At 41.9% G+C, this 11,934-nt stretch overlaps 1 protein-coding gene across 1 annotated transcript; it reads left to right on the top strand.

Moving 5' to 3' along the window:
- The first annotated feature begins 643 nt into the window (after positions 1–643).
- On the top strand, positions 644–3,728 carry LOC134225288 (DNA helicase MCM8). Its single transcript, XM_062705239.1, has 3 exons — positions 644–1,176; positions 1,239–1,672; positions 1,771–3,728. The coding sequence occupies exons 1-3, from the start codon at positions 855–857 to the stop codon at positions 3,547–3,549; spliced, it is 2,535 nt and encodes an 844-aa protein (XP_062561223.1). The 5' UTR covers positions 644–854; the 3' UTR covers positions 3,550–3,728.
- The last annotated feature ends 8,206 nt before the right edge of the window (positions 3,729–11,934 follow it).

The raw sequence follows: 11,934 nt of genomic DNA, 5'->3' as shown, positions 1-11,934 counted from the left end.
TCAGGGTTTCCGCTACGTATCATCCTGAAATTTGACTTATACAAATTATAGATGTTTTTAATTATTTTAAATCAATAACTTACCCGTTGAGAATCATTTTCAATAGAGATCATCAAGAAATCTTATATTATATTTGAAATTGACTTGAATTAAACTTATCAGCAAAAATAGCGTTCAACCAAAATGTCGACAAGTAAATTTTCATCCAAAACTGTGTGGCATGCCATAACTTAACTTTGGATAGTTTCATATAAACCAGATAACTCATAGGTGAGTCTTTGGACTAGACTTCAAAGCAACGCAAAAATCACCCATCTACATTATAGATAGTGGAATATATAGATGAGCGAAGATAAATCTTCTGTCTCCAAACGAACTGTCAAACGTGTCTCCAAACGAGCATGACGTCATGGTTTCAATGGAAACGTTATGGGCTGTGACGTCATATGCGCGTGTGCACGGGCAAAAAAATCGACTCAGCCATGCTTTCGCTCATCTATAGATTCTACTATCTATAATCTACATAAACAAAAATATATCCAAAATGGGAGTGTTGAGAAAACACTCAATTTTGAGTAGTTTCACTCTCAATTTTGGATAGTTTCGAATTTCAGTGTATAAGACGATTCAACTGTTTTTGTTTACTTTTACAGCTGTTCTGTTTTCCCGGTTTTTCAAATTTTCCGGAGCCAATTTTTCGAATTTTTCTTAAAAATAATTCATTAAAATCATTTCGTAAATAATATTCAATATTAAATCTTTAGGGTATTAGAACGCCTTTCAAATTGTTGTGTCCGATGAGTGCAGTATAGAAGAATAGTTATTGTAATAGTGATAAGTGAGATTATTTTCAAATGGATCCCAATGCTGGACCGTCTACATCGCGTGGTGGTCGCTCGAATCGGGGAGGTGGTGCTCGAGGAAATGCTGGTCGGCCTACATGGCGGGGCCGTGGATTTTGGCGACCGTACGGCCGGGGTGGATTGTCTGGTCCACCACGAGAGCGTCCCGTCGGTTATGCCCTTCCACGAATGGACGACGATGCAGATATTGTTGACCGTGGGTCGCCTTCCGCACAGTCGCCAAGTGTTTCGCAATCCCAGCAACTACTGTCGGTTATGCTGGGAAAAGAACCGTGCGAGTATCCAGGATGGAAACTTTATCTACCTCAGGAAGGTCAGTAGTTTTTTAATCTTTATTTTAGAACACTAATAACTAATTTTCTAAAACTGATTTAGCATATTGCGAAGGCTCGTCAACGTTGCAAAAAATTCGAGCAGCCGAACGGCATTATGCCAAGTTTCCGGAGCAGTATAATCTGGTGGAAATCCGATCGAACTTTTGGTTTGAGTTAGACATAGCTGTGGGAGAAGCAGACTCCGCATTAATGCAAGAGTGGAAAACATTTCGACAAGATTTAGTGGACAACCCGGAGCAAACGTTGGCCATGGCTGGGCTAGCCATGCATCAAGTTGTCACCAAGTCACTTGTGGATGAACTTTTGTCAGAATCAACCGATTCATCGCAATCCCATGACAAGCTGATGCTTCATGCCATCCGGCCCAGAGTAATTGGCCACGGGCCAGAGGTTCATCTGCGGCATATGAAAATAAATAGTTTCGGAAAGCTATTTGCCGTACGTGGAACTATAATTCGAGCCGGAAATTCGCAGGTAAAAAGTTCTTTTAGTCTATAGTCGCATATAGTATTTTGAAGAATAATAAGACACCAACATTGCTGAAATATGACAAATGGATTTGATTATTACAGGTGATCAATACTTGGATGGCGTTCCGTTGCTCATTGTGCCACGCTCAGCAAGCCATACGGCAGACAGATGGAATGTTGACTCTTCCTACGTCCTGTCGAGAAGGATGTAAGGCAAGGAGCAATTTTATCCCCCAGCGATCATCGGTTTTCACGCGAACCGAAGCCTTTCAAATCGTGCGACTGCAGGAATCCATGCTCGGTGCTCGCTCGGGACATGGTCAGGTTCCCCGAAGCATCGAGGTGGAGCTCACTCATGAGTTAGTGGATGCCGTTTGTCCGGGGGATGACGTGACCATCACTGGAATTTTGAAAGGTCGTCCCCAGGAGGAAAATAGTTCGAAGGCTCGGAATACTGCCAGTATGTACAAAATGTATATGCAAGCAGTTACCGTTCGCAGCAACAAAAACTCCCTAACTAGTTGGCATCGCGTCGCAGAATTCTCTGACCTTGATATGGAGGCTATTCGGGCGATTCGATCGGAGCCATGTCCGTTCCGTTTGCTAGTTCAGTCTTTGTGTCCCATGATCTACGGCCATGAAATGATAAAAGCTGGGCTATTGCTTGGCTTATTTGGGGGAGCGTCCATAACCAAAGGTCGCCGGTCAGAGATCCATGTCCTCATTGTTGGCGATCCTGGCATTGGAAAAAGCCAAATGCTGCAATCATGCGCAGAAGTGTCCCCAAGAGGCATTTTCGTATGCGGGAATAGTACTTCTAACGCTGGACTGACGGTGGCTGTTCGAACAGAAAAGGGCTCAGGAGGAGCGTTGGAAGCGGGCGCACTAGTACTGGCAGATCAGGGTGCTTGTTGTATCGATGAATTCGATAAAATGTCCGGAAACCATCAGATATTGTTGGAAGCCATGGAGCAGCAAGTTGTAAGCGTGGCTAAAGCAGGAGTCATTTGTTCACTACCCGCGCGTACTTGTATCCTAGCTGCAGCCAATCCATCTGGAGGCCATTACGACAAATCGAAAACCGTATCAGAAAATCTCCGAATGAAACCAGCTCTATTGTCTCGATTTGATTTGGTTTTCATCCAACTTGATCGACCAAATGCCCATCTGGACAACTTGCTGGCAGCTCACGTTCAACGGCTACATGGCATGAGAGACGGACAACAACCACAGAGTGCAGGGTTCCAGGCCCTTCTAACCGGAATGGGCACAACCACTATTCACGGATCACAAGCAGGAGCTCCTCTTCACGAACGGTTAAAAATCAGAGCCAATGAGAAAATGGATTTACTACCGGTGGAACTGATTCAGAAATACATTGCATATGCACGTAAGAACGTTCATCCCAAGTTGACGGAAGATGCAGCACTAGAGATTAGGCATTTTTATGCCGAAATGCGTCGGGCCCAGCAGGGAATGGATTCTATTCCGGTGACGACCCGGCAGCTTGAGGCTTTGGTGCGCCTTACGCAAGCTAGGGCCAGGATGGATCTCGAAACGGAAGCAACTCTCCAGCACGCTCAAGACGTGATCGCCATCCTGCGGTACAGTATGATAGATGTGTTCAGCAACGATGTGGGGGATCTACAGCCGAATCGCCTGATGAACGGTGCCGGTATCAGTCAGACCAGTTTGGTGAAGCGCTTCGTGCGCTTGCTCCAGTCTAAGGTGGCGACGCAGAATAAGACCATTTTCTCGCTGGCTGAGCTAAAACAGATGGCTGGTGTTGGAACGGATTTCAATCGACTGCTGGACGCGTTGAACATTCAGGGATTCCTGCTTAAGAAGGGACGGGATTTGTATAAATTCATGTCGGATTAGGGGTAAGTATTGTTATCGTTAATGACACGGTGGCTAATTTGATCCGAATAGTTATTCAACATGTTTGTTTTGAAACCCAGTAATGATATCATTTGATCAATAATTCTATGGCTTTCCGTAAACTAGAAAAAGAAAAATTATAATTGGACTTATAAATGTAGCTGGTACTACAATGCAACTGGCGTTTATTAAATTATTACCATCTATTTTGAAGAATTTCCTCAATTTACAACCTCTTTCACTCATGTGTTAGAGTGATTGACTCAAACCTAGTCCTAGTATGCAGCTTCCTAATAGGAAGTTAGTTTAATACATAATAGAAACTGGTATGCGAGGAAGTCGTCGAAGTCGGACGCCGCTTAACATTGGGCTGCTACAAGACAGTAGACTAGCCCCAGGCTACGCGCAGCAGCTGGAAATGGCACTCCCAACGGAAGAGCAGCTAGGCGCAGCGTCTCTTGAAGATAGCTGGAGAGCTATTCGCTGCACTTGGCACGGTGCCCCCGGATCAGATAAACGACGACGTATGAAGGCGAATGTGAGCAGTTAGTGGAAGAGAAGAATGTAGCATGGGCGAGATTGCTGCAACACCGCACGAGGGCGAACGAAGCACGATATAAACGGGCGCGGAACAGACAAAACTCGATTTTCCGGAGGAAAGAGCGCCAGCAGGAAGATCGAGACCGTGAAGAGACGGAGCAACTGTACCGCGCTAATAACGCACGAAAGTTCTATGAGAACCGTTCACGTAAGAGCCACGTGCCACAGCCTGATATGTGTAAGGACATAAACGGGAACCTTCTTACGAACGAGCGTGAGGTGATCCAAAGCACTACGAAGAACACCTGAATGGCGATGTGGCAGACGAAGATGGCAGTATGGTGATGGACCTGGGAGAACGCGTGCAGGACATAATTTTACCGGCTCCGGATCTCCAGGAAATCCAGGAGGAGATTGGCCGGCTGAAGAACAACAAAGCCCCTGGGGTTGGCCAACTACCAGGAGAGCTATTTAAATACGGTGGTGAGGCACTGGCTAGAGCGCTGCACTGGGTCATTACCAAGATTTGGGAGGATGAGGTTCTGCCGCAGGAGTGGATGGAAGGTGTCGTGTGTCCCATCTACAAAAAGGGGCGATAAGCTGGATTGTAGCAACTACCGCGCAATCACATTGCTGAACGCCGCCTGCAAGGTGCTCTCCCAAACTTTATGCCGCTGACTAACACCAATTGCAAGAGAGTTCGTGGGGCAGTACCAGGCGGGTTTTATGGGCGAACGCTCCACCATGGACCAGGTGTTCGCCATTCGCCAAGTACTGCAGAAATGCCGCGAATACAACGTGCCCACACATCATCTATTCATCGACTTCAAAGCCGCATATGATACAATCGATCGGGACCAGCTATGGCAGCTAATGCACGAACACGGTTTTCCGGATAAACTGACACGGTTGATCAAAGCGACGATGGATCGGGTGATGTGCGCAGTTCGAGTTTCAGGGGCATTCTCGAGTCCTTTCGAAATGCGCAGAGGGTTACGGCAAGGTGATGGTCTTTCGTGTCTGCTATTCGACATCGCTTTGGAAGGGGTAATACGAAGGGATGTTGGGTCATTAGGTCGAAGGCCGGTAGGCCGAAGGTCATTAGGCCGAAGGCCATTAGGCCGAATGATCATTAGGCCGAACGGTCATTAGGCCAAATGGCCATTAGGCCGAATGGCTATTAGGCCGAATGAGAACTGGGGAGTGAGAAATGAGTTGTGCGAAGTGAGGATGAAGGAAGAAGGAAGAAAGAAGAAAGAAGAAGGAAGAAAAAAAGAATAAGAAAGAAAGAAGACGGGGAAAAAAGGAAGAAAACGGAAGAAAGAAGAAAGAAGAAGAGAGGTGAAAGAAGGTGGAAAGAAGAGGGAAGAGGAAAAAAGGAAGAAGGAAGAATAAAGAAGGAAGAAGGAAGAAGGGAGAAGAGAGAAGGAAGAAAGAAGGAAGATGGAAGAAGGAAGAAAAAAGAATAAGAAAGCAAGAAGACGGGAGAAAGGAGGAAGAAAACGGAAGAAAGAAGAAGGAAGATTAAGGAAGAAGAAAGAAGAAGAGAGGTGAAAGAAGGTGGAAAGAAGAAGGAAGAAGAAAAAAGGAAGAATAAAGAAGGATGAAGGAAGAAGGAATAAGAGAAAAGGAAGAAAGAAGCAAGAAAGAAGAAGGAAGAAGGAAGAAGGAAGAGGGAAGAAGGAAAAAGGAGGAAGAAAGATGGAAGAAGAAAGAAAGAATAAGATAGAAAGAAGACGGGAGAAATAAAGAAGAAAAAGGAAGAAAGAAGGAAGAAGAAGGAAGAAAGAAGAAGGAGGAAGGAAGAAGGAAGAAAAAAAAAAGAAGAAGGAAGAAGGAAGAAGGAAGAAGGAGGAAAGAATAAGGAAGAAGGAAGAAGGAAGAAGGAATAAGGAAGAAGGAAGAAGGAGGAAGGAATAAGGAAGAAGGAAGAAGGAAGAACGAAGAAGGAAGAAGGAAGAAGGAAGACGGAAGAAGGAAGAAGGAAGAAGGATGAAGGATGAAGGAAGAAGGAAGACGGAAGAAGGAAGAAGGAAGAAGGAAGAAGGAAGAAGAAAAATGGAAGAAGGTAGAAGGAAGAAAGAATAAGGAAGAAGCAAGCAGGAAGAAGAAAGAAAGAGGAAGGAAGAAAAAAGAAGGAAGTACGAAGAACGAAGAAGAAAGAAGGAAGACGGAAGAAGGAAGAAGGAAAAAGGAAGAAGAAAGAAGGAAGAAGGAAGAAAGTAGAAAGAAGGAAGAAGGAAGAAAGAAGGAAGAAGGAAGAAAGAAGAAATAAGAAGCATGAAGGAAGAAGGAATGAAGAATAAGGAAGAAAGAAGAAGCTAGAAGGGAAAAAAAGCGAAGAAGGAAAAATGAAGAAGAAAGAAGAAATAATTGAGAAGGAAGAAGGAAGAAGAAAAAAAGAAGCAAAAAGGAAGAAAGAAAAAGAAAGAAGAATAAAAAAAGAAGGAGGGAAGAAAGAAAGAAGGAAGAAAGAAGAAAGGAGAAAGAAGAAGGAAACAAGAAGAAGAAAGTAGAAAGAAGAAGGGTGGGGAAAAGAAGAAAAAAGAAGGAAGAAGAAGAATGAAGGAAGAAAGAAGGAAGAGGAATGCAGAAATAAGAAGAAAGAAGGAAGAAGACAAAAATAGCACAGAAGAAGGAAATAGAAAGGAGCAAGAAGGAAGAGCGAAAAAGAAAAAAAGGAAGAAGAAGGAAGAAGAAGAGAGATAAAAGAAGGAAGAAGCAAGAAGAAAGAAGGAAGAAGGGGTAAGGTGAAGAAAGCACTTCTCATTTTTAAATTTTTGCTTCTTTTTGCTAATTCGGCCTAATGACCGTTCGGCCTAATGACCATTCGGCCTAATGACCTTCGGCCTAATGGCCTGACACCGATATTATGGCACGTAACTTTGAGAGGATGGAGGAAGCCTACATCAGACTGAAGAGGGAAGCTAAGTGAATCGGACTAGTCATCAACACGTCGAAGACGAAGTACATGATAGGAAGAGGTTCAAGAGAAGACAGTGTGAGCCACCCACCGCGAGTTTGCATCGGTGGTAAAGAAATCGAGGTGGTGGAAGAGTTTGTGTACTTGGGCTCACTGGTGCCCGCCGAAAATGATACCAGCAGAGAAAATCGAAGACGCATAGTGGCTGGAAATCGTACGTACTTTGGACCCCGCAAGACGTTCCGATCGAATAGAGTTCGCCGCCGTACCAAACTGACAATCTACAAAACACTCATTAGACCCGTTGTTCTCTACGGACACGAGACCTGGACGATGCTCGTAGATTACCAACGCGCACTTGGAGTTTTCGAAAGGTGGTGGGGTACAGATGGCGGACGGTACGTGGAGGAGGCGAATAAACCACGAGTTGCATGAGCAGCTGGGAGAACCATCCATCGTTCACACCGCGAAAATCGGACGACTGCGATGGACCGGGCACGTTGCCAAAATGTCGGACAGTAACCCGGGTAAAATGGTTTACGACAACGATCCGACGGGCACAAGAAGGCGAGGTGCACAGCGGGCAAAATGGATCGATCAGTTGGAAGATGAACCTCCTTGCGAACCCTCCGTAGAGTGCGTGGTTGGCGACATGTAGCCATGGGCCGAGCTGAATGGAGAAAACTCTTATATACCGCACAGGGCACTTCGGCCTTAGTATCGGCCTTGAATAAATAATAATAATAATAATAGAAGACAATATTCTTGTATCCAGCAAATGAAGTTTGAAATTGATCGCAATAAAGACCTAATATCTTGCTCTGTACAGGTATGTCCATTAGAGTGATTCAAATTTTGACTTTTTTGCCCACCGATGCTTAAACGATTGCATTTTCTATTTTAATAATTATCCTAAATTTTTAGCAATGTAATTTGATTATGCACACGTCATCTAAAGCTTGTATGGAAATTACTATGAAAATCGACTTTTATGTGAAATACCGATCCGTGAGGTGACCCATGAACTATCCATATACAATCATGACATTGACTACATAGAATACTTGCTAAGCTGGAAGGCAGTTGTTGTTGCGAAGTGATTTTTCGTTTGGAAGCAAAGTTATGAAGAATACAAAAATGCTCATTATTTATATTGATGTTATTCTTTTACGTGTTAAATTGAATTTCCCACAATTCAGTATTTCCTTAATAACTTTTCTTGCGAGCCTCAAATCGTTTCGCAACAGCGACGACCAGTTTTCTTGTAAAATTTTCTATGTTTCCGATGTACTCATATATTTATAGAGCTTGATGGGAAGCGTTGGAAAACGGTTTTGCATAAAAGTTACTATTAATTGCATATTATTCGGCAACTCGGCCGTACGAAAACTATTTTTTTGTTAAATATCTTGGCTGTGCATATGCACAGCATATGTTTCGAAATGGACAAATTGATATGAAATTTGCGAAAAAGAATCCACGTGTCTTGGAGGGACTCGAACCCTCAACCTCCTACTCTCTAGATAGGCGTGATAACCCCTACACAACAAGACCACTTAAAGGTCACGTTTGCGGAAAAGCCATCAGAATCCGAGTACCAACCTCCACCGCGGTTAGCTCTCTTTTTGCAAATTGAATATCTTTCGGATGCTTGATTTGTCCAATCTCCACATGTGCTTTACTATTGTATACCCACAGCCAAGCGAGTGCACATTGTTTATTAAACGAGAGGATCGCACTCCATGCCCCCAGGAACTGTCTGGGCGGGACGGTATAGAATGCGAATTCAATCGCACTGTGCTGTGCCAAAGGCTTGCTTGGCTAAAGCATTTGATGAGTTTGATTGCCTTAACGTAAGCGGTCGCGTGTACTCAGACGACTAATGACGGTGAAAGACCGACACTTGATTACAATTAATTGCATATTATTCGGCAACTCGGCCGTACGAAAACTATTTTTTTGTTAAATATCTTGGCTGTGCATATGCACAGCATATGTTTCGAAATGGACAAATTGATGGACACGTGGATTCTTTTTCGCAAATTTCATATCAATTTGTCCATTTCGAAACATGTGCTGTGCATGTGCACAGCCAAGATATTTAACAAAAAAATAAAAGTTACTGTTTTAGTAATTTTCATACAACTTCAAACTGCGCGTGCTCACTCAAATTACATTCAAATTAGCTAAAAATTTAGGAGGATTATTAAAATGGCAAATGCAATCGATTAAGCATCGAGGGCATAAAAGTCAAAATTTGAATCACTCTAGTGTCCATCCATATTGCCCCATTGAGAGTGGTTTTGGAAAAACTCAAAGGTGCAGCCCAATCTGGTTGTACGCAAAGTTGACGTAGGACTACGTAGCTATTCGAAATTGATGATATATGCATTGATAATTTGTGTCTTTTTATTAACATTGAACAAACTGCTCGGAGAACAACTGAATCAAAAAGTCGAATAGTTGCTCCTTGATAGATAGGCTTTGAGTCTCCAACCGTGGAATTAACATGACTCATCGGCCTCATCGCCGCTGAAGCCACGAGACTGGTTCATTGGAGGACATCCCAATCCTAGAGAACTTCTTCTTATTCTTCTTATTCTTATTGGCATTACGTCACCACCCTGGGACAGAGCCGCTTCGCAGCTTAGTGTTCACTAATTACTTCCACAGTTATTAACTGCGAGGTTTCTAAGCCAAGTTACCATTTTTGTAGTCGTATATCATGAGGCTACTTTGATACTTTTATGCCCAGGGAAATCGAACCCAGCCACCCTCAGCACGGTCTTGCTTAGTAACCGCACGGCTAAGGAGGGCCCCAACCTTAGAGAACACTATCCTCAAAAATGTCCGGAATAAAGGAGAAATAAGCAAAATCTAAAGTAGCGTCAAACAAAACCCAAATATATTTATTTGAATCGTTTGGTTTTCGCCCGCGATGGAAGCGTACGTGGCAAAGTAGGCAAAGTAAGGAGAACTTCAAGAATTAATTACACACAGTCCTCGGTGATTTTTCGCTAAGCCTCCACCATTTGGAATAAATTTTTCAGCATTGCCACTGCTACCCACACCTTCGTGTTGCTGGAGCATGGGCTTTGCAATCTATTCTCAATGTACACGTTTCAGAAACTCACGGCGCCGGCCACGTCTTTACATTCATAAAGAAAAGAAAAAAATGTTAGTTCGACACTCGTTGCTACTAGAGACCGAGAACACCTCTGCATCTCCACGATTGTCTTGGGATATGGTATTGTATTAGATGTATAGGATATTTTATCTGGATTCACTTTGGTGAGTGATGCGAGCTATGGAAGGGGATTATATGAAATGCAAATTAAAACGCGCAATATTTGTTTTACTCTCCGCGATCGCGCGACCGTTTTGCTGAATGATCGATATACGAATCAATCGCGTTATAAACACACGTTATCAACTAAATTCTCGGATCCCGCGAAAATTTGGAGGGTAGTCTTTGCCAATTTCCTATCCAACGGCACACAATTGAACTAAACACCCGAATCCGCGTTCGATACGGCCAGGGTGGCCACTGAACCGGGAAAACCGGGAATTAACCGGGAATCAGATAGAACCGGGAAAACCGGGAATTTGATTTTTAGTTTTGTTTCGATAGACTAAATAAAATCTATAATCAACTAATTAACTTCTTGTCTGTTTTTTAAAACAATTTTTCTGATAATTGTGTACATTTTATTTAAATACTAGGATTCATGAAATGCTGTTTGAATCAAATTGTTATAGTTTTTTTTATTAGGATGTACATTTTTATAAGGAGCTCAGAAATCTCAATTTTTCCGTGGTTTCTCAACAGTTGCATAATTTCTTCGTTTCCAGCATAATAACACAGAAATTCCTTGACAATCATAGGTTTTGGAAATCACGTCTTAACTCAAGAATTATGTTTACAGAGATTTATCAATCTTTAAAAAAGATTTTTTTTCGGATTTTCTGGAAGATTTTGCCCTTAGTATTGAGGGTTATGAGTTTGAGTCTCATCGAAGAAAATTGGATACCTCCAATACACTTTTCAAATCAAAATCTTCCACATAATGTGCATATTTACATCGGAGATTTTCAGAGAACTGTAAATAAATAAAAACTAATCTCAAGAGCCAGAGATTTCAGAAATTTCAGGAATAAATTTTTCAGTTCAAATATTGAAGAAATCATAATCGAAAACCCTTTTGCTTCTAAGATCCTTTCGCGTATCCCAGCTTTCTTCTCGAAATACAAATACATTAGCTCTTGAATCTGTTTAGTGTTATATGTTTCTTAGTTAAAACTTCTAAATTGTTTCTATTCAAGAAAACACACTTAATTTTAGACAATACATTCTAAAGCTAAGATATTATACTGGAATCTTAGAAGTGCATTTGAAGTTAAGATTTTTTTCGAACACATAATGGTCTGTAAAACCATTAGCGATACTCCATTTCTTATAAAATGCTTTCCCTGGAAACATCAAGCATTTTAAAATCCGCTTCGAAATTCTCAGAGAAATCTGACAAAAATATTTCTTGAGCTGTCTCGTTTTTGAATAATGATTCCCATTTTAAGTAGGTATGAACGTTTTGAAATCATTTAATTTTTCTTAAATCAATCCTATCTCAAGTTCCTAAAGCATGTTATTTTTTAACTTGATAAGGCGTTATTTTGAGCAAGTTCATAACAACGGAATACGAATGCCTTGAGCTCATATTGAATAGAAGTGCTTTATGATATGAAAACATCTCTCATCTGTAACTTCCTTTTTTCGGTAGTTGTTTATAATTTTTTTAAACGCTTTAATGTTTTTTCAAGAAAAATATTTTGCTTGAAAAATCTTTAAAATAATAATCACAATTTAGATCAAAATTATATAATGAGCTCGTTTCAAATAAGAATTTATGAAAAAAACGAATGCA

Source organism: Armigeres subalbatus, chromosome 3, assembly GCF_024139115.2.
Source record: "Armigeres subalbatus isolate Guangzhou_Male chromosome 3, GZ_Asu_2, whole genome shotgun sequence".
In the NCBI taxonomy this organism is placed as follows: domain Eukaryota; kingdom Metazoa; phylum Arthropoda; class Insecta; order Diptera; family Culicidae; genus Armigeres; species Armigeres subalbatus.
This window is presented reverse-complemented; position numbering and strand designations above follow the sequence as displayed.